Source organism: Coloeus monedula (genome assembly GCF_965178545.1).
Source record: "Coloeus monedula genome assembly, chromosome: 24".
NCBI classification, from domain to species: Eukaryota; Metazoa; Chordata; class Aves; order Passeriformes; family Corvidae; genus Coloeus; species Coloeus monedula.
This window is the reverse complement of record NC_138804.1, coordinates 6280905-6301689: the sequence shown is the minus strand read 5'-3', so window position 1 is coordinate 6301689 and position 20785 is coordinate 6280905. Positions and strand designations below refer to the sequence as shown.

Sequence of the window (20785 nt, the reverse complement as noted above, 5' to 3'; positions counted from 1 at the left end):
GAGCTGTAACAACACCTTTATTGTTTTTCCATGTGACTTTTCCCACTGTTAATTAAAAAAGAACCCAACAACAAACCACGAGACCACCACCCGAGTCCCTCGAGCCCCTGCAGGCGCCGGACAGGGGCACGAGTGGCCCTGGCAGGGCAGAGGCTCGGAGCCCACGGGAAGCCGCGCCTGGCACGGGGCCAGGAGGTGGGGACGATGTGGCACCGGGTGACAGGCAGGGGACCTGGGACAGCGTCTATGTCGCCTTCTCGTAGGTGCGGGTGCAGACGACGTTGCCCATGGTGAGAGTCTGGGGACAGAGGGGTGGGGGGGGTTAGTGCTGCCTTGCCCGGCCCCCAGCCCTGTCTCGAGCTCAGCTCTTCCCACTTCAAACCATTCCTGAGGTGGGAACCTCAGAACAAAACCATTTCCTTACCAGGATTAACTTCCCATCCTTCAGCTCCCGAACCAGCGATGTCTCCTTCCCGTCCCACTTCTGCACGTGGACGAGTTTGCCTCCGTCCAGCGTGACCACGGACTGCAGGGAGGCATTGAGACCCACGGTTACCCTCCTCCCCGGGCTTTCTGGGCTCTGGGGGGAGTTTATCCCTCAGAGGAGACCCTGGAGTCCGGCAGGGCTCGGGATCAGCCTGCGGGTGCCACTGCGGGGATGCCCACCTGGCACCATCCCCGCCTGGCTCGGTCAGTGCTGCTCAGCCCAGCCCGGATCCTGCGCTGGGTCACGGCCTCGGCTGCCCCCCCGTGACCCCGCAGTGCCACCGGCACGGTCACCCTGCCCTCCGTGCCCGGGGCCAGCACAGGGAGCGCTGCCCGGGGCCACGTCCCGCTCCGGGGCCACCGGGACCTGTCCCGGCCGCTCCCAAGCGCGGCTCGCCGGCTCCGGCGGGGACCAGAGAGGCGGGGCAGGGATCGGGGCTTGGAACCGACCCTTCCCTGCCCTGCAGGGCCCGGCGAGGGTTTTTGGAGGGGCTGGTGCAGCCAACACGCCCCTGCTCGCCGCGCTGCTGTTTGCACAGCGCCGCTGCTGACTCAGCCCCGAGAGCCCGGCCCGTGCCAAGGCTGCTGTGACAGCGCCAGGCCAGGGCTGTGCCGGGACAGGCACTGGCACCAGCACTGGCACCGCCCGCCTGTCCCCATCCGGCCCTGTGCTCCCACCCAGCCCCTCCAGAGCCGGGGGCTGCCCCTCGGGTGCCCCCCTGGCTTGGGGCTGTCCAGAGCTCAGGTGTCCCCCAGCCTCAGGTCCCCACAAGGCTCTGTGTCCTCCCTCAGATCCCCAGAGCTGGGTCCCCCCACGGCTCAAGTGTCCAAAAGTTTGGGTACCCGCAGGGTTTGGGTGCCCCACTGGCCTGGAACCCAGTGCCAGAGGGCAGGGCTGGATGGGATCTGGGGAAGGAATTGTTCCCTGGCAGGGTGGGCAGGGGCTGGCATGGAATTGCCAGAGCAGCTGGGGCTGCCCCTGGATCCCTGGCAGTGCCCAAGGCCAGGCTGGACATTGGGGCTGGAGCAGCCTGGCACAGTGGGAGGTGTCCCTGCCAGGGCAGAGGTGGGATGGGATTTAAGATCCCTCCAACCCAAATCATTCCACGCAATGCTGGGTGCCCCACAACTCCCTGCACCCCATGGCTGACCCCCCCTGCCCTGTCCTGTCCAGCCCCGTGCCCCGGTCAGCCGTCCTGGCCCCGCTGACCCATCATGTGCCCTCTGGCCCCCGGCCGAGGGGCACCCCAAGGGCACGTCCCGGGCTGTGGCAGCGGCTCCGCGCCGGTCACACGTCCCTGCTGCTGGAACGGCTTCCAGGAGCCGGGCTGGGAGGGAGCCCGGCAGCGACGGACCTCGCACTCAGCCCCTTCCCCCAACCTCACTCCGAGCCCAGCCCTTTGTGCTTCCTGCTCTGGGGCCAGGAAAGGGTTTTGTGCCCAAAGAGCCCCCGGATCCCTCCTGAAGTGCCCCCGGGCTGGGTGTGGGGCACAGAGCTGCTAGCTGCTCCGTGCATGGAGTGTTTAGTGGGGCATGGCAGCAGCAGCGGAAATCTAGGAAAAATCAGGAGCTGGGCCGCTCCTTCAAGGGAAAATGTCCCTGCAGGGTGCGAGAGGCCGGGAACGACACTGCTCTCGCTCAGGTGGTTTTTTCCCTTGCTCTTAAAGGGAGGAGCAGCCTGGCCTGGGAAGTTCTGAGCTCCCCAGGTACCCCCCCAGCCCTGGGGAGAGGCACCGACCAGCCGGGATTGGTCCCGGTGCTCCATCCCTGTCCCTGCCTGCAGCCACAGAGGGGGCTCAACAAAGAGGTTTGGTGCCCCTCTTCCCCACCCCACGGCGGCCTCCTCTTGAGCAAGCTGGCACTCGCCAGCCTGGCTCTTGCACAACCTTCCCGGCAGCTCCGTCCTGCTCCCAGGGGAACCCGGCGGCGAAACGGGCTCGGGAGGGGCCGCCCGGACGGGACCAGGCTTGAGCAGCAGCCCCGGCGGGCAGAGAGGTGTTCCCCTCCCACGGGCAGCCGGGCTGGAGCCCTGGAGCCGCGGGTGGATGGAGCGATCCCCCGGAGCCCGCAGAGCCCGTCGGGGGTGCCCCGGGGCGGGGCAGGGTTGGGGGCTCACCTTGACGTGCCTGTCGTCAGCCGTGGTCTCGTCGAACTCCTCACCCAGCTTGAAGGTGATCTCGGTGTTCTTGAAGGTGCTCTGGGTCTTCACGGTGACCTTGTCGCCATCCAGCTCGATGATGGTGGTGGGCTTGGTGAAGCCGGCCACCTGCCGCGTGGCGAAGCCCACGCCTGGGGGGGCGAGGAGGGGCACGATGCAGCCACGCAGCCCCGGCATCACCCCCGAGTTCTTCCTCCCCGTGCTGGTGGAGGGTGAGCCCCAAAACTGCTCCCCGCAACCCCAAAACTGCTCCCCGCTCATGGTCCTGGGGGGTTCCGTGCGCCCCCGGGGCAGGAACAGAGAAGGGGGGCCAGGGAATGCTGTCCTTGCTGAGGGATGGATCCGGGACCAGCACCCACCAGCCCCTAAGCTGGGTGAGGGGGGGCACTGGTGTCTGACCCCCCTCCCCACACTGCTCTGGGGTGGGGGCTCCCTCTGGCCGTGCTGGGGCTGGCTGTGGGGGGCTAGGGAAGGCGGGGGGGGGGGTCCTGGGCGGCCCCCAGCAACCAGAGTGGGCATCTCATCCCTCCACCGTCTGCAGAGGCTGCTCGGGGGGGGCGCATGGCAAGAACGAGACCCTCTCACCCAGCCCGAGACCCCCTCACCCAGCCCGAGACCCCCTCACCCAGCCCAACCCCACGTGCACAAAACCCCAGAGCCGCCCTAAGCCACCCACGCAGGCAGCAGCGACCCCCCCACCGCCTGCACCCCCCCAGCCAGACCCCGTGGGGGGGAGCGGGGGTTCACCAAGAAAATTGGGGGGGCGTAGTAAAAAAAAAAAAAGGGAGTGATGCTACTCCAAGCCCGCTCTGAGCCGCGCCCACTCACCCAAAGCTTTCATGTACTCATCGAAATTGTTGGTGTCCACCAGCTTCCAGGTGCCCACGAAGGCGTCGACCATGGCGAGAGGGCGCGGGGGGGCGCGGGGGTCCGGCCGGCTGCGAGCGTGGCACCGCCTGCAGCTGCTCCGGCCCCGCAGCCGCCTTAAATAATGTCCTCATCACATGATTGGAAAGAGCGCGGCGCGCTCCAGAAATACTCCCCGGCAGCGCTGCCAGCGGCCAGCCCGGCCCGGCCACCCGCCCCCGGCCCCCGCCCCCCGCCCCGACCCCCGGGCTGGGCAGGGACGGGGACAGCGCGGAGGGGCACTCGTGTCCTGAGCCGTGCCCGGGCTCTGCGGGGCGGCGGGTGCGGGGTAAGGGCGCGCTGAGGTGGGCACGGGGGCTGTGTGCCCAGCCCAGGTGGTCCCATGGGAACGTGGGGGCTGCCCGTGGGCGCCGTCAGGGCGGGGGGACGGCGACAGTGGCGATGCCCTTCGGGGGCGGGGGAGCTGAGGCACGGGGAGCAGCGAGCGCCGGGGGGTGCGGGGACCCATGGGGGGACTCCAGGGGAGGGTGGGGACGTGTGTGACATCCCCCGCCTCCCCGTGTGGGGGGACGCGTGACGCTGCCCTGCTCGCTGTGCCTGTGTGACCCTGTCCCCGCCCAGCGCGTGCGTGCCACCAGGGATGCTCTGGGTGCCGGGGGGACGCTGGGGACAGGGACAGGCACGGGGCTCTGGGACCCACAGCCGGTGCCCCATCTCCCCTTGCTTTGGGGCCAGCGCAATCCCGGCCCCTTCCCAGCGTGGGTGGGGTGACCCCTGGCCGTGGGATTCGGTGCCGCCCGGACCCCAGGGGGCGGTGCCCACTCCTGCCCCCACCCCCGGCTCGTGGACGGGCCCAGCTGGGGGATCGGGTGTCCCTGAGCCCCGTGGCTGCAGCGCGTCCCCTTGTCTTGGGGACCTCGGCGTCAAAGGGACCCCATGAGGGACTTGAGGACATTTTCTCCCTGTCTCTGGCCCCTGCGTGACATCGCAGACACCCAAAAATAGCCGGAGCTCGTGTTCAGCTTCCTCCTGCTGGCACTGCCACCGAGCAGGACCCCTCACCTCGTGCCCTGGGTGGACAGGACCCGTCCCTGTGGGATGGGTGTCCCCTGTCCCAGCTGGGACACCGGGCACGGCTCAGCTCCCCAGGGTCACAAGGACAATTTACTCCCCAGAGACACAGAGCCCCCATGGCCTGGGGGGAGACACAGAGGGCGAGGACTGTCCTCTGTCCCCTCTCCCGGGTGTCAGTGTCCCAAACCTGCACAGCCGTGCCCCCATGGGTGCTCCTGCACCAACAGGACCGTGAGATGGGGACATTGACAGGAGCAGCTGCCCAGGCACAGGGACAGCAATCCACAGGGACAGCAATCCACAGGGAGCACCTGCGGGCAGGGACACCCACAGGGACACCAATCCACAGGGTCACCCACCCACAGGGACACCCACACGGCTGCCCCTGCACACCCACCCTCAGGAGCACCCACTCACACGGACACCCACAGACACCCGCAGACGTGTGGGTGCTCCGTGCACACAGAAACCCCTGGATGCCCACACCCATGGATGGCTGTGCCCACACCCCTGGATTCACGTGCCCACGGGTGCACACACAGGGATACGCGTGGCTACACAAACGCACACACGTGTCCGTGCCCTCGAGTGCCCATGAAATGGGCGCCCGTGCCCCTGGATGCCCACACACGTGGATGGACGCACATGGGCACCAGTGCCCGTGCCCACGCAGACACCCACGCACACGGATGCCCGTGGATGATCGTGGGTGCCCCTGCCACACGCACGGATGCGCATGGGTGCCCATGAACACGTGCACACAAACACAGATGCCCCTGCCCACGCGCACAGATGCCCACGCACACGGATGCCCACACATTCGGATGTCCGTGCCCACACATAGGGATGTCCAAACGCACAGATGCCCATGGCCATGGATAACCACGCACGTGGGTGCCCGTGCACACAGATGCCCGCACACACACGGATGTGCGTGCACACGCGACTCCATGCCCACGGACGCCCATATAAATGAGTGCCCACGACCACAGAGGTGCCCACACACGCGAATTCCCACGCACGTGGGTGCCCGCGACCCTACACGCGGGTGCGCGCGTGCACACGGGTGCCCGTGGAAATGCGCGCCCCTGCACACGGGTGCACACGCCCAGGGATTCCCATGCCCACGAATGCCCGTGTAAAGGTGTGCCCACGCCCAGGGATGCCCACGCCCGCCGATACCCACGCGCACGGATGGCCCTGCGCACGCCCACTCACACGCAACCCTCCCTTCCATCCAGGACTGACCTCCACGCCAAGGGACGGACGCGGTGCCTGGGAGCCCGAGGGCGGCCACGGTAGCCTGGGGTGCTGGGGGCGGGGGCTGCTGGCCACGGTGGCCCCGCTTGTGGCCCCGCACGGCTCTCGCGGTCCGCGGGCGGTGGCCAGAGGGGAGCTGGCCTGCGGGATTCCTTTGCTGGTCCCGCAGCGACGGCTATAGGTGACCATCCGGGATGGGATGGATGGAGGGATGGGGTGGCTCCAGCTCCACGTCCAACCACCCTGCCCGGCTCCGGCCAGCGACCCCCAGAGCGGGCAGACGAGTCCTCCCTCAGCCCCTCAGTGCCCGGCCGGGAGGGTCCCATCCCGCCCTCTGGCAGAAGCGGAGGATTTGGGGAGCACGGCCAGAGCCTGGGAAAGCCCCACTCCGTGCCGCCCGCGTCCCCAAGCGCCGCAGGACCCGGCTGGCCCCGTTGCTACCCCAGACCCCGGGGCCGCGGGAGAGGATCCGGCGTGGGGACAAGGGTGACCTGGCTCGGGGGCTGGGGGTGCCCCGAACAGCATCGCACACCACTCCCCAAAACCACCAGCATCCCCCATCTCCCGGAGCGGGGACCACCCTGGGGTGCTCTGCTCCTCAGTGGGATCCCCTGGCAACCCGGGGACTTTGCTTAAGGGCTGGGAGGCTCTCGGATTGTGTTTCCCCACCGCCCCAAAACTTGGGAATGGCTCCTGCGTCGCGCAGAAGAAAGGCCAGGAGACGAGGTGGTACCCAAAAACATCACAGTGAACACCACACTCAGCAAGAAACACCCGTGGCTGCTCCTGCGGCCAGGAGGGTCCCCCCGGGCCCCCCCCGCGCTCGGCTCCGCCAAATGCCCCAGAAGAAAAATATTCCTCCCCCCGGGGAGGCAAAAATATTCCCACCCCCCCCGAGTCCTGGCCCAGGGCGTGGGTGGGAATCGCCCCTGGGTCACGGCAGGTCCCCTCCATGTCCCCGCCACGTCCCCGCCACGCGCTGCTCCCCCATGGCCGGGGGGACGCTCCAGGGTCTCGCTGCGGCAGCACCGAGGAAATCCCAGCGGACTCCGGCTGGGCCAGGAAAGCTGGGCTGGTGCTCCACAGCCTCCCCCTTCCTCCGCCGGTCACAAATGTCCCCCCCGGGCGGGGTTAGGACGTGTCCTTCAGCTCGGGGCTGGGGGGCTGCGGAGGGGGCACCTCCGCTGAGGGCGACTGCATGTCCTGGGCACTGCCTGCCGGGAGAGAGAGGGGAGAGGGTCATGGGATGGGGTCAGAGCATGGAATCACGGAATCGTTGAGGTTGGAAAAGAGCTCCGAGAGCATTGCGGCCAACCTGTGCCCGATGTCCGCGTTGTCCCCAGCCCAGAGCCCTGAGTGCCACGTCCAGGCCTCCCTTGGACACCTCCAGGGCTGGGCACTCCAAACCTCCCTGGGCAATTCCAATCCCTGAGCACCCTTTCCATGGAGAACTGTTCCCCAATATCCATCCTGCCCCTCCCCTGGCCCAGCCTGAGGCCGTTCCCTCTCCTCCTGTCCCTGTTCCCTGCCAGCAGAGCCCGACCCCCCCGGCTGCCCCCTCCTGTCAGGGACTTGTGCAGAGCCACAAGGGCCCCCCTGAGCCTCCTTTGCTCCAGCCTGAGCCCCTTTCCCAGCTCCCTCAGGAATTCTCCAGCCCCTTCCCAGCTCCGTTCCCTTCCCTGGACTTGCTCCAGCCTCTCCATGTCCTTCTCATCCTGAGGGGCCCAAAGCATGGGATGAACACGGGAATCGCCGTCCCTGCCCACCCCACATCCTCCTCCTCCTCCTGGTCACCCACCTGCGCTCAGGGACATCTCGGCCAGTTTGAGGGGCAGGTCCGCGGGGCTGACGCCGGCGGGCGAGCCCAGGATGTCGGGCAGGGCATTGCGCCGGCCCGTCCTGCCCGAGGATGCGAAGTCCAGCACGGGTTCCACCTCGGTCATGCTAACCCTGGGGAGAGATGTCCCCTCTGTCAGCCCCGGGGCACAGGGAGCGGACGGGACCCGGCTCTGCTCTGGGCTGGGCGCTCTGGTGCCCTCTGCTCCCCCCCGCACCCCCTCTGCTCCCTCGGGGGCAAAGGCGAGGCCACCCTGCTCACTCGCCACCCCCACCCTGGCACCTTTGGGTGCTCTGATCTCCGTCGGTCACTGCAGCGTGGAGGAAGGGGGTCCCCGGGGGTCCCACCAGCACCCCCACCCCGGGCAGCCTTACCGGGCACCCTCCAGCCTGGCCTGGCACCGCGTCTGCCCCGTGCCCGGGTGGGCACCACGGGGGACAGGGATCAGTCCCGGCTGGGTCCCCTCTGGCTCTGACCTGAGGGAAGCAGAGCAGGGGGTCACCAGTGGGGCAGGGGGCAAGGAGGGGAAAAGGGAGCAGGGAACGAGTCTGGGAGCGGGGGACAGAGCTGTGTCCCCATGGGAGCACCCACAGCACCCCCACCCTGGGGGCTGCTCTGAGCCGGGCTGGGACAGGCGGGGATCCCTCGTTCCTGGTGGGATGCAGGAGGGGGAGCAGGGATGGATGGATGGATGGATGGATGGATGGATGGATGGATGGATGGATGGAGGGATGGACAGTGGATGGACGGATGGAGGGATGGATGGATGGATGGATGGATGGATGGATGGATGGAGGGATGGATGGAGGGATGGATGGAGGGATGGATGGAGGGATGGATGGATGGAGGGAGGGATGATGGAGGGAGGGATGGATGGAGGGATGGATGGATGGATGGATGGATGGATGGAGGGATGGATGGATGGACGGATGGATGGATGGATGGAGGGATGGATGGATGGAGGGATGGATGGATGGATGGAGGGAGGGATGGATGGATGGAGGGAGGGATGGATGGAGGGAGGGAGGGATGGATGGATGGAGGGATGGATGATGGAGGGAGGGATGGATGGAGGGATGGATGGATGGATGGATGGAGGGAGGGATGGAGGGATGGATGGATGGATGGATGGACGGATGGATGGATGGAGGGATGGATGGATGGATGGATGGATGGATGGATGGAGGGATGGATGGATGGAGGGATGGATGGATGGATGGAGGGAGGGATGGATGGATGGAGGGAGGGAGGGATGGATGGAGGGATGGATGGATGGATGGATGGATGGATGGATGGAGGGAGGGATGGATGGATGGAGGGAGGGATGGATGGAGGGATGGATGGATGGAGGGAGGGATGGATGGATGGAGGGATGGATGGATGGAGGGAGGGAGGGATGGATGGATGGAGGGAGGGATGGATGGAGGGATGGATGGAGGGAGGGAGGGATGGATGGATGGAGGGATGGATGGATGGAGGGATGGACGGATGGATGGAGGGGAGGAGGGAGGGATGGATGGACAGTGGATGGATGGATGGATGGACAGTGGAGGGATGGATGGATGGATGGATGGACAGTGGATGGATGGATGGATGGATGGATGGATGGATGGATGGAGAGCAGGGATGGGGTGCAGAGGTGACAGGGAGGGAGCCTTAGCCAGCAGTGCCAGAGAACAAGGGCGTGGAGTGCCCAGCCGGGGGACATCGCCGTGTCCCTTGGCTCTTGCTGTGCCAGGCACGCAGCAGCAATGCTGGGGTGCCCTGGGTGGGTGTGGGGGCTCTTCTGGGAAAGCTCTGGAATCAGGAAAATCCCACCGGCGCGGGGCCATCCTGGTGCTGGCGCTGCTGGGACCTTCCCGAGGTGTTTGCTCAGCTCTGGAAACACTTCAGGCTTTTGCCGTGGGAGGTGGGAGTGGCACAGGGGTGGCACAGGGGTGGCACAGGACCTGCCAGGGACAGAGGTGCCCTCCACCCTCCCAAATGCCCTCCACCCCCTCACAGGGCGCAGGGACCCCACAGCACCACCCCAGCAGCCCCGTCCCCTCCAGGCCAGATGCCGGTGGCAGTGCTGGGACCAGTGTCCCAAGCTGGTGACAGTGGGGGTGTGAACTCACCGGTGTCCCACTGGGAATCCCTGCTGGGAATGGCTGCTGGCAGTCACTGGGAATTCCTGCTGGGAATCACTGCAGGGAGGACGAGCCAAGGTCCTTGGGCGCAGGTGCCGTGTGCATGGGAGGGGTGACCGCGGCTGCGGGGAGGGGGAGAAATAAATGATTAACCGGGAGGTGATCAGTGATTAGTTAATTAGTGATCAGTGCTGGGGTGGCTGTGCCGTGAGGGGCAGGACCCGGGGGCTGCTCGGGGGGAAACTGAGGCATGGGCGGGGCCGGGGGTGACAAGGGCGGGGACGGTGACAAAGGTTCCCTGCACACCTGCACGGCCGCGGCCCTCTGGAGCCGCCGGCACTGCTCCGGCACAGGTGTGTGTGCATTGTCACTGTCACACGGGTGTGCATTGTCACTGTCACATCTGTGTGTGTGCATTGTCACTGTCACACGGGTGTGTGCATTGTCACTGTCACACGGGTGTGTGCATTGTCACTGTCACATCTGTGTGTGTGCATTGTCACTGTCACACGGGTGTGCATTGTCACTGTCACACGGGTGTGTGCATTGTCACTGTCACATCTGTGTGTGTGCATTGTCACTGTCACACGGGTGTGCATTGTCACTGTCACACGGGTGTGTGCATTGTCACTGTCACATCTGTGTGTGTGCATTGTCACTGTCACACGGGTGTGTGCATTGTCACTGTCACATCTGTGTGTGTGCATTGTCACTGTCACACGGGTGTGCATTGTCACTGTCACACGGGTGTGTGCATTGTCACTGTCACATCTGTGTGTGTGCATTGTCACTGTCACACGGGTGTGCATTGTCACTGTCACATGTGTGTGCATTGTCACTTCTGTGTGTGCATTGTCACTGTCACACGGGTGTGTGTTCATTGTCACTGACATCTGTGTGTGTGCATTGTCATTGTCACAGGTGTGTGTGTGCATTGTCACTGTCACACGGGTGTGTGTGCATTGTCACTGTCACACGGGTGTGTGCATTGTCACTGTCAGACGTGTGTGCATTGTCACTGTCACATCTGTGTGTGTGTGCATTGTCACTGTCACATCTGTGTGTGTGCATTGTCACTGTCACACGGGTGTGCATTGTCACATCTGTGTGTGCATTGTCACTGTCACACGGGTGTGCATTGTCACATCTGTGTGTGTGCATTGTCACTGTCACACGGGTGTGCATTGTCACATCTGTGTGTGCATTGTCACTGTCACACGGGTGTGTGTGCACTGTCATTGTCACACGTGTGCATTGTCACGTGTGTGTTTGTGTGTGTCACCTCTGGTTGGGCCGTTCCACTTGACTGTACAGGTGTGGGTGTGTGACACTCCCTGAGTGCCACATGTGCGTGCATTTGTGACACTCCCTGCCACACCTGTGTGCCTGTGTGACACCCCCGTCTCTGCGTGTGTGCACGTGTGACATTCCCTGACACACCTGTGTGACACCCCCTGTCACCGTGTGACACCCCCTGGCACCGTGTGACACCCCCTGGCACCGTGTGACACCCCCTGGCACCGTGTCTGCACCAGTGGCTCTTCCCGACTCCCGCTGCCGCGGCCGTGTCACCTCCTTGTCCCAGAGTTTGTCCTCACTCCGCTCACGGTCCCGTCCCTCACCTGGCACCGCCTGTGCCACGGCAGCACCCGGGGGAGCCCCGAGCCTGGCACAGGGACACGCGTGGCACCCTCTGGGTGTCCCACCGCGTCCCCGGGGCTGCTCGGGAACACGCACCTGTGTGTGATGCTGTGAGCACACGCGTGCCAGGGGGTTCCGCGGATTTCAGGCAGAAATCCCGCATGGAAAGGGCTCTCCAGCCCTCGGAGCCACCAGTCCTGGGGGATTTCACAGCCATGGGGATGTGGCGCTTGGGGACGTGGGTTGGTGGCTGAGGGAATGGTTGGGCTCTGATCTCGGATGGTTTTTCCAAGCGAAAGGATTCTGTGGATCCCTGTGGATCCCTGTGGATCCCTGATCCCACGCTCACACACACACACACTCACACACAGATTCCCTGCACATCCCAGCGGAGCCAGAGCCCCGCAGGCCGGATCAAAGCTCCTTCCTGACAGCCCCAGCGGCTCCCGCTGCCTCCAGCGCTGGAGAACCAGGAAAAATCATCCTCCAGGACCTGCTGGATCCTGCCCGTGTCCTTCCCACAGCAAAACGCTCCCAGGGATGCGGGGATGGGCTTGGATCCTGCCACATCAGGGATCAGGACCCTGCTGCTGGCTGGGGACCCAAACCTGGGGGTTGTCAGCACCCTGAGCTGTCCCGTCGCTGTCCCAGGAGCCCATCGGGCTGTCCCTGCGCCCCGGGGACAATGGCCAAGCCACCAACACCTGCTCCGTGCCACGTCCTCCCGGTCCCACAGGCAAATCCAACCCGAACGGGACAAATCCCGCTGGATAAACGCGGTGAGCGGGGATTTCCCCCTGTAAGCAGGGACAGTTTCTGTGGCTTAACCTGGTCGCAGCCTAAAAAAGCTCCTGGAGTCACATGGAAGGTCCTCAGGGCCCCTGGCTCCTGCCTTAATGCCCCTAATGGGATAGAGGAGGGAAGGGCAGAAATAAACCTTAATCCTGCTGGAGATGGGCGGCAGGGAAGGTGCTGGGAGAGGCGGAGGGAGGAGATGGACAGGGATGTGCTCCTTGGTCAGGCTCCCCGGGAGCAGCAGAGCCCTGAAGGAGGGAAGGAAGGTGTGAACAGGGGGTGTGACCCACCCTGGGCATGAAGCAGTCCAAGAAACCCAGCTCAGGGTCAAACACATCCGTGGGCACATCCATGAATCCCCTCAGCACTGGGATGGCCCCTCTAGCACAACTCTTTGGGGTGCTGGGGGTGGCAGGGACCCCAAAGAGCACCTGGAGCCTGGGGACCACCACGGCCACACCACAGCTTTGCCAAACACATTCCCCCTGCCAGGGCCAACAAACCAGGAATGCTGCAGGAATTCAGGACCCAGGTGGTGTTTACAGGGATGCTGAGGATCCCATTTAACCACATTCTTCAGCTTCTGAGTGGTTGGTGGTCACGAGCTCCTCTCAAAGGGGTTTTGGGGCATTTGATGCTCTTGGCTTTCTCCATTTTGGGGGTTCCTCCTGCTTGTTTAATTCAACATTTTATGGGATCTGTGCTGGGAATGCTGCAGCCCGCAACAAACGCCCTGAAAATCCCCCAGCAACCCCTCAACGCTGATGAACACGCTGAAAAACGGGAAGGACTTAGCGAGATGAAACTGTAAAATTGAGTGAAATGGGAAGGAAAGAGCTGCCCCAGATCAGAAGGGAACGGGAGCATCATCCCGGAAAATGAGCCAGGACCCCACAGGGGAGCGAAATCCAGCGGGGCTGGGTTAACCAGAGCCCGACAGCCACCAGACAGCCCGAGCAGCCCCTGGAGCCGGGAACGGCAGATGGCAATAATTAAACACAGGATGGAATCCGGAGAGCGGGGAGCTCTCCGGGGAGGCAGCAGGTTCGGTCCCGGCAGGTTCGATCCCGGCAGGTTCGGTCCCGGCAGGTTTGATCCCGGCAGGTTCGGTCCCAGGAGGTTTGATCCCGGCAGGTTCGGTCCCGGCAGGTTCGATCCCGGCAGGTTCGGTCCCGGCAGGTTCCTCTCCAGGGAAGCGGCTGCAGGCAGCAGCACTCCCGTGCTGGAGCCCTGGGAATGCTGAGCCGGGTGGGGATGGGCTCTGCCACCTGCCCCGGGACGGCTCCAGGATCCCGGTGAGAGGGAAGGATGGGGATAAACATTATCCCGAACTCATCGCTGCCTGGGAAAGGGGGAGAAGGCCGCAGGGGTGTGGCTGGTGCAGGAATATTGAACGTGGAAGTGCAGAATGACTTTGGGAACAGGTTTTGCTGCGCACGAGGAGGTGTCTGGAGAGGATGATCCCTCCTGGCAGGGATGCAGATTCCAGAACCCATTCCCGTGGGATTCCAGCACTTCCCCTTGCCTGCCCTCAGCAGCAGAACCTCTCCAACCATGGCCTGGCACTTTTATCCCTAAATCCCCAGGATTCCAGGTGGGCCAGGCAGGAATTCGGGCCGGCTCGGATCCTGCCGGGCACCTTTGGAGTGATGGTGTGGAGTGAAGCGGTGCAGGGATCCTGGATCCTTCTGGGAGCACCAGCAAAGTCTCGCACTGGTTTTTCCCCAATTTTCCCCTGGCTCCTCCTCCTGCGTGGCCTCAGCTCTTTCCCAAAACTCTGAGGAATTGTCCTGGTGGGATTTCGAAGCTGAGGTGGCACTGGCAGCTCCCCAAAGCTCGGGCCCAGCCTGAGAAGCTCCAGCACACCCCGGGAGCTGCAGGATTGGCTCTTCCTTGTGATTCCCTTCCCAGCAAACCCCATATCCCAAAGGCATCGGACACGTGGCTCCCACTCCTTCCCTCTCCGTGGAGCAGCAGATGCTCCTCGTTAGGATAACGCACTTCCAGAGGAATTCCCGTCGCTCTCTGAGCCCCTTCCCGTTGTGTCCTGCCTTGAGCTCTGACTTCCTCCTGCTCCTGCACACTCATCCTCACAGCCAGACCAACGTTCCCTCTTCTCCACTGCTCCCGCTTGTGCCTGGATTGCCTCATCCATGGATTTGGGGAATGCTGAAGTGTCTCTTCATCCCCTCCACCATCCTCCCACCCCTTTCCCTTCTCCCTGCCTGGTCCCCATCGCTGCCCTTCACATGGGCAGGACCAGCTTTAGGCTCAGTCCCACCCCTGCTCGTACCCCGATCCTGAATTATCCCACCCAGACCTCTCCCTGGATTCCAGGGATCCTTTTAAAGATCAGCCTTCATCCTCTGCTTCCTCTCACACACTTCAGGGTCTCACTGCCTGGAGCAGCCGTGGCTGCCCCTGGATCCCTGGCAGTGCCCAAGGCCAGGCTGGACATTGGGGCTGGAGCAGCCTGGCACAGTGGGAGGTGTCCCTGCCATGGCAGGGGTGGAGCTGGGTGGGATTTAAGGTCCTTTCCAACCCAAACCAGTCTGGAATTTTATGACTTGGGGTTTTTTTTTAGGATTTTTTTTTCCTCCAGCTGTAGGACTTGGATTTTTTTTCCCACACAAAACCTGAGCTGTGTCCCAGCTAAGACCGGCCTAGGCGGAGCACAAACCCTTCCCTTCACGGGCTCAGCTGGGCTTGTGGGATACAGGGACCTAAATTTCTGTTCAAGGCCAGGAGAAGGAAGGGCTCTGAAATGGGACACTGGTAATCTCCATTCCCTGTAATTCCCGGCTTCCAGCTGGGAGACAAGCGCGGGAGGAGGGGTTTGCTGCTGACATCCACGGAATGGAGCCGCCGGGAGAAGCAGAGGCTCTGGTATTTCTCCGGCAGTCGGGGGGATGATGGCAGAGTTCAGCCGTGTTTGATATCCCACAAAACCCAGGAAAAATCCTGAAATCCAACCTGAGTCTCTCCAGAAGGCATTTCAGGCTGTTCGTACGAACTGGCCCTTTGGTTTCTAACGCTGGGAACACAAACCAGAGCGAGTCCTGCTCTGGGCTGGGAGTGAATCCGGCTCTTGTGCTCCCTGACATCCCAATCCTAAATTTTCCTGAGCAAACCCAAATTCTGCCAACGCAAATCCAGGTGCTTCCAGCCCTGCAGCTGCTCACACCACATCCCACACCAGGACTTGGCTCCCCCAAAGGGTGGTGACCCCAGAGAAAATCCCCTCTGGATCCCACAGGCCTGGATTGGGCCAGGAAAAAGCGCTCCCGAGGACTCAGCAGTTTAATCCTGGCACAGCCCTGCTGAGCTCAGCATCTCCTCCGAGTCCACACCGGGATAAAACGGAGGCGTTTTTCCTCTGGGAGCAGCACACGGGGCATCCTGGAAAGATGCCGGGAGCACCGGGCAAATCGGGATGCGATTCCCTCTGGGCCACCCGGATTCCAGCCCTGGACAAGCCTGAGCTGCTCTAATTAGAGAGCAAAGCCCCAAAGGCTCAGCGGGCAGAGGCACAAGGACATGGGCTGACACTGCAGGGCTTCGTCCTGCATCCCAAACCTCCAGGAGAGGGCACGGAAAACCTGGATAACCTCAGCTGTGCCGCCCGTGGTGCCCAGAGAGGGAAGGGCCAAATGCCAGCTCCTCTTCCCCATCCTCTGGGGCTCCCAGCCCAGCACATGTCACTGCTTCCCATCCCTCCTGCTCTCCCCTGGGATCCCAGTTCTCCCCTGGGGAATGTTTCCATCACTTTGTGCTCATAACAAGGGTTTCTGGCTTTTCCCATCGCGTGGAGCAGGATTCCTGCTCCCTGGAGGCTGGGAGGGGAGAGATCCCTCTGACAGGAGGCACTCGGGGCTCTGGGAATGCTGCTGCTGGCAGGGGTGGAGCTGCTTGGCAGGAGGGCATCCCTGGGGAAGGGAACAGTTCCCTGGCTGGGCAAAGCACGGGAGTGGGAGCAGCTCCGGGACATCAGGAAGGGCCCCTCTGCAGCACCAGGGACATGAAAAGCACCCAGAAACCACCAGCAGTATTCCAGCCATGGCTATTCCCTGTGGGAACATGGCAAATCCCAAGGGTTGGCAGAGGTGGCAGCTCTGTTCTTCCCAGTGCCAGGGGAGGGGACAGCCCCGGGACCCAGCTCAGCACCAGCAGGGGGAAGGAAGAGAGGAAGGAAGGAGGAGAGGAAGGGAGGAAGGAAGAGAGGAAGGGAGGAAGGAAGGAAGGAAGGAAGGAAGGAAGGACGGAAGGAAGGAAGGAAGGAAGGGAAGGAAGGAAGGGAAGGAAGGAAGGAAGGAAGGAAGGAAGGAAGGAAGGAAGGAAGGAAGGAAGGAAGGAAGGAAGGAAGGAAGGAAGGAAGGATGGATGGACGGACGGACGGACGGATGGACCCCACCACATCCCAGGAAGCGCTGGAAGCTGCTCCAGCCACTCCCAGGCCTTTGCCAGCCTGTGGGCTGTGACCTATTCCAGAGCTATTCCTATTCCAGCCCCCACCCCCATCAGTTCATTCCCTTTAATTAACCAATTAAAGGCAATCAGTTGTGGTGGGAGGAGCACAGGAATTTCTCCTGGGGGGGTTTGGGTGCCCATCAGGGACTCTACAAAGGTGCTGGGTGAGCCCCACTTCCCCACGCTCCTCAATCCCATTGGCTGTATCCGGGTGCTTTTGGAATCCAAGGGGGAAACGCAGCGGCCGCTTTGGGATGAGGGGGATGGAAACCGCCCGCAACCCTCGGAGAGGGACCAGGAGAACCCAGCCCTGCTCCGGGAGCCAGCGGAGGCAACAGGAGCTCCACGTCTCCGTGGGGAAGGAGGGGATCTAATGAGGGTAATTAGGGTGATCGAGCCCCGGGTAATGGAGCTCCCAGCAGAACCCTCAGTTCCCCGCTCCGACACACCACAAACTGTAATTTCGCATAATAAAACCGGGTAATTTTGCATAATAAACGTGTCACCCACACCCACAGCGCTTCCATTCCTCGCCAGGTTCAGGCTCCCTCCTCCCCAAAGGGTTTTCATCCTCTGCTCCAGCCGGAGCATCCCGGGTGGAGCCGGCGGGCACCAGCCGGGGATGGGGCCGGGGACACCCTCGGTTCTCCCGGCTGTGGAGCCGTGGGTGGCACAGGGATTGGTGCCAGGGGAAACCCAGGGAGCCGCGGTGAGGGCTGTGGGCTGTCACAGGGTGCCAGCTGGGTGCCACCAAGCCCTTCCCAGGCTGTGCCACGCCGGGATGCCACGGGCTGGGGGACACCGCAGCTCGTGCGCCGCGGGACCCTCACCTCCCAGCACAGCGTCCTTCTCCTCCACCAGCCACTGGTGGCACCTGGAGAGGACCCTGGTCCAGCTGGGAATGGAGGAGGCTGCCAGCCCTGCCAGAGCACTGGGATGAGTGCAGGCACCTAGAATTCCAGGGAGCAGAGGCAGCTCCCCGGGGAGCCCTGGGAATGTGCTCCCCCGGGCCCCTGGGTGCCGGCGGCTCCCCTCCTTCCCACTCAGCTCAGCCAAGGAGGGAGGTGGAAAACTTCCAGGACACCCAGCTCTGAGGCAGAACCCCCCCACCCTGCGGCGAGGCCTTGCACGGAGGTGATACAGATGTTTTCCTCCGTCCCTGCACCAAGGATGGGAGCACCAGCAGGATTGTCCAGCGTGGTGGCTGTCACCACCTCCCTGTGACAAAACCCCCGGCCCCGGGGAAGCTGGCAGGGAAGGGACCAAAAGCCAAGGAGGGAAGAAATCTGGGCAGGCACCCTGGGATCAGAGGCACGGCTGGAAATCCGTGATGGAGCAGAAGCAGATCCAACAGCCCAGGGCTGAGCCAGAGGCTGGAATTGCCTGGCCCAGGGGCCAAGGGCAGAGCAGGGCTGGGTCCCCATCCTGTTCATGGTGCCAGGTCTCCCCAGGGCCCAGAGCACCCTGGCCAGGTCAGGAATGGGTGTCAGAGCTCCTCAGCTGCCCAAGGAGCTGAACCCCAAGGACTCCTCCTACAGCCAAACCCTCAGAGCACCCCCAGAGCACCCCCACTCTGCCTCCCAGCATCCCAGTCCGGGCAGAAATGCTGGGATTCCCTCAATTGAAAGAAGTGAGAATCTGGCTGTGCCACCACCTTCCCCCTTCCCGACCTCCCGCTTTTTGGGGGGAGATGGCGCTGAGCAGGTGAAGGGTGGGGACAGGGGGACAGCGGCAGGGCCGTGCCCGTCTGTGACAGCGAGGACTGAGGTGTCCCTTGGTGGACACCCCAAGGTCATGGGCTGGGAGCATTCGGGGTGAGCACGGGCCGTCCTGCCTCTGCCACCTCCTCGGTGGCACTGCCACCCAGCCAGGGGACAGCAGCCAGCTCCGGGGACCAAAGGGACCCGATCCAAGCATCTGCAGGGGCAACCTGCCAAAATGATGCCCTGAAGGCGGGGAGGAGGGGCTGTCCCTGGGGGAAGCCCTTTCGTCCCGGGAGGGAGCACCAGAGGAGTGTCCCCTGCCCGGGGGGTGCTCAGCCCTGGCGGGCTCTCCGTGCCTGGAGACCCCCGCAGCTCCCCGGGCCCAAATCATCCGGGAAGCTCCAATCCGGGAAGCTGAGGGCTGGAGCTGGGGGTGGGGGAGAAGTGTCGTGGTAGCTGAGAGGAGGACAGGGCAGGGGGAAAGGTGGAGGGGGCACTGGTGACCCGGGACAGGCAGGGGGTGGGTGCCGGGGTGTGACAGAGGTGCCACCACGGGGGTTGATCTGAAGTGCCCACCCTGAGACAGACGAGCCTCGCTCGGTGCCTGAGCGCTGCTCCCCCAAATCCTCCCCGCAGCCCCCTGCTCCTGGGGGGGTGGGCACAGACACCCCAAGCCCTCAAGAGAGACCCCACGGCAGCTGCTGCCAACTTTCATCCCCCCATCTGCCCCCGAGGCCACCGCCAGCCCCCGACCCTCGGCCTCTCCGCCTTCCCAGGGAGGTGCCCAGGGCACCCAGTCCGCGGGATGGGCACCTGGTCCCCCGCCCCGGTGAGCGCAGGGCACCCTCCGCGGTGGCCCAGGGCCTCGGTGCCACCACGTCACCCGCACCCAGCAGCCGCCAGCCGCTCACCTGGTGCCAGCGGCGATCCCGGTGCCGGTGCCGAGGCCGGTGGTGATGGTGACACCGAAGGTGAAGCCGATGCCGATGCCGGCGTTGCTGCCGGTGCCGGGGGTGGTGGGGATGTCGGTGCCGGGGGTGATGGAGATGTCGGTGCCGGGGGTGATGCCGGTGCCGATGCTGATTCCGTTGTCAGTGCCGATGCCGATGGTGTTGCCGGTGCCGGTGCCGGTCCCAGCCCGGCTGCCGGGGGAGGGAAGGATGCTCCGCGCTCGGCAGGAGCCGCGGGGAAGCCTCCGGCTCCAGGCGGCCCTGGGGCACCCGGGGCCGAGCCGCCGCCGCCGCCGCCCGCCCAGCGCCGCCGCTCCCGCCCGGCCCGGCCCCCGCTCGGCGCGGGGGGGACCCAGCGCCGGCCCCGCCCGCCGCCCCCCCGCTCCCCCCGCCGCAGGGGCCGCCCCTCGGTCCCCCCCGGGCTTCTGTGTCCCCGCTTCCCCCCGCGCTGACACAAGGAGGGGGCTGCGACGTCCCCCCGGTCCCATCTCCCCCCGGCTCTGTGTGACTCTGCCCCGCTTGGACCCCCCAGCCCGGGCGGGGGCTCCCGGCTCGGCGTGGCCACCAGCCCTGCTCGGGGAAATGGGGAATTTTCCCTCAAATTTCCTCTGGATTCCGCTCCCCGGCTGCAGGAGCCCCACGGGCCCCCAGGGGGGGTGGGCTGAGGGGGCTCTGCTCGCCCACCAGGACAATTTGCCCCCAGCCCGCACAGCTCCATTTAGTGCAGCCAAAACCAATGTCGGGCTCCAAATCTTTGGGGGGGGGGGGGAAAAGAGAATTAAAAAATCTGTGGCTGCACCTGCGTGGGATGTGGTGGATGGGGGAGGGGGCGGGGGGCTGGGAGACCCTGAACGCGGCTGGCGAATCCAGCGGATCGCGGCACAGCCCCGCGCTGTGCCCTGCACGGGGACTGTCCCCGCCGGAGGACACCGGGCACAGCCCGGGCGCGGAGCGGATGCCACCGGCTGCTCCTGGCCTGGCACCGGTGTCACCTTCAGGGGGGGACACGGCCAACGCCGAGGGTGTGAGATGGGGGTTCCCACCCCCACCCTGAGCTGGGTCAGGGCAGCGAGCTGGGGAGGCAGAGGGGGAATTAGAATCGCCTGGAATTCCACACAGGAGCAGTAACCACCTCCCAAGGCTTCCATCGGCGCCCCCGCAACCGGGAAACCGTGTGGGGCTGGTGAGAGGCTCCAAACTGTCCCTCCTGGTCCTGCAGGGGCTGTGCCCAGGGCTGGGGGAGCGGGCTGTGCTTTTGGGAGGGACCCCCGTGGGGGACGGGGTCCCTGCTCCCCATCCCTGCACGGGGACGCTGCTCCCCCCAGGAATTCCCAAATTCCTGGCTCTGGCCGAGCTCTTCTCCCTGCTGATGGCACCTGGACCAAGGCGTCCATCCCGCCCCTTCCCCTGGAGCTCGT

General features: G+C 64.4%; 2 protein-coding genes across 2 annotated transcripts; both read right to left on the bottom strand.

Annotated features, from left to right (window-relative positions):
• Window positions 1-3633, bottom strand: FABP3 (fatty acid binding protein 3). Its single transcript, XM_082296504.1, has 4 exons — window positions 3473-3633; window positions 2603-2775; window positions 425-526; window positions 1-298 (listed from the first exon to the last, which is right to left on the bottom strand). The coding sequence occupies exons 1-4, from the start codon at window positions 3543-3545 to the stop codon at window positions 245-247; spliced, it is 402 nt and encodes a 133-aa protein (XP_082152630.1). The 5' UTR covers window positions 3546-3633; the 3' UTR covers window positions 1-244.
• A 3174-nt stretch (window positions 3634-6807) lies between these two features.
• LOC309581679 (cAMP-dependent protein kinase inhibitor beta-like) lies at window positions 6808-19500 on the bottom strand. The gene is made up of 5 exons (XM_082296405.1): window positions 19329-19500; window positions 9800-9933; window positions 8057-8158; window positions 7644-7795; window positions 6808-7059 (listed from the first exon to the last, which is right to left on the bottom strand). The coding sequence occupies exons 4-5, from the start codon at window positions 7786-7788 to the stop codon at window positions 6977-6979; spliced, it is 228 nt and encodes a 75-aa protein (XP_082152531.1). The 5' UTR covers window positions 7789-7795; window positions 8057-8158; window positions 9800-9933; window positions 19329-19500; the 3' UTR covers window positions 6808-6976.
• Between the last annotated feature and the right edge of the window lie 1285 nt (window positions 19501-20785).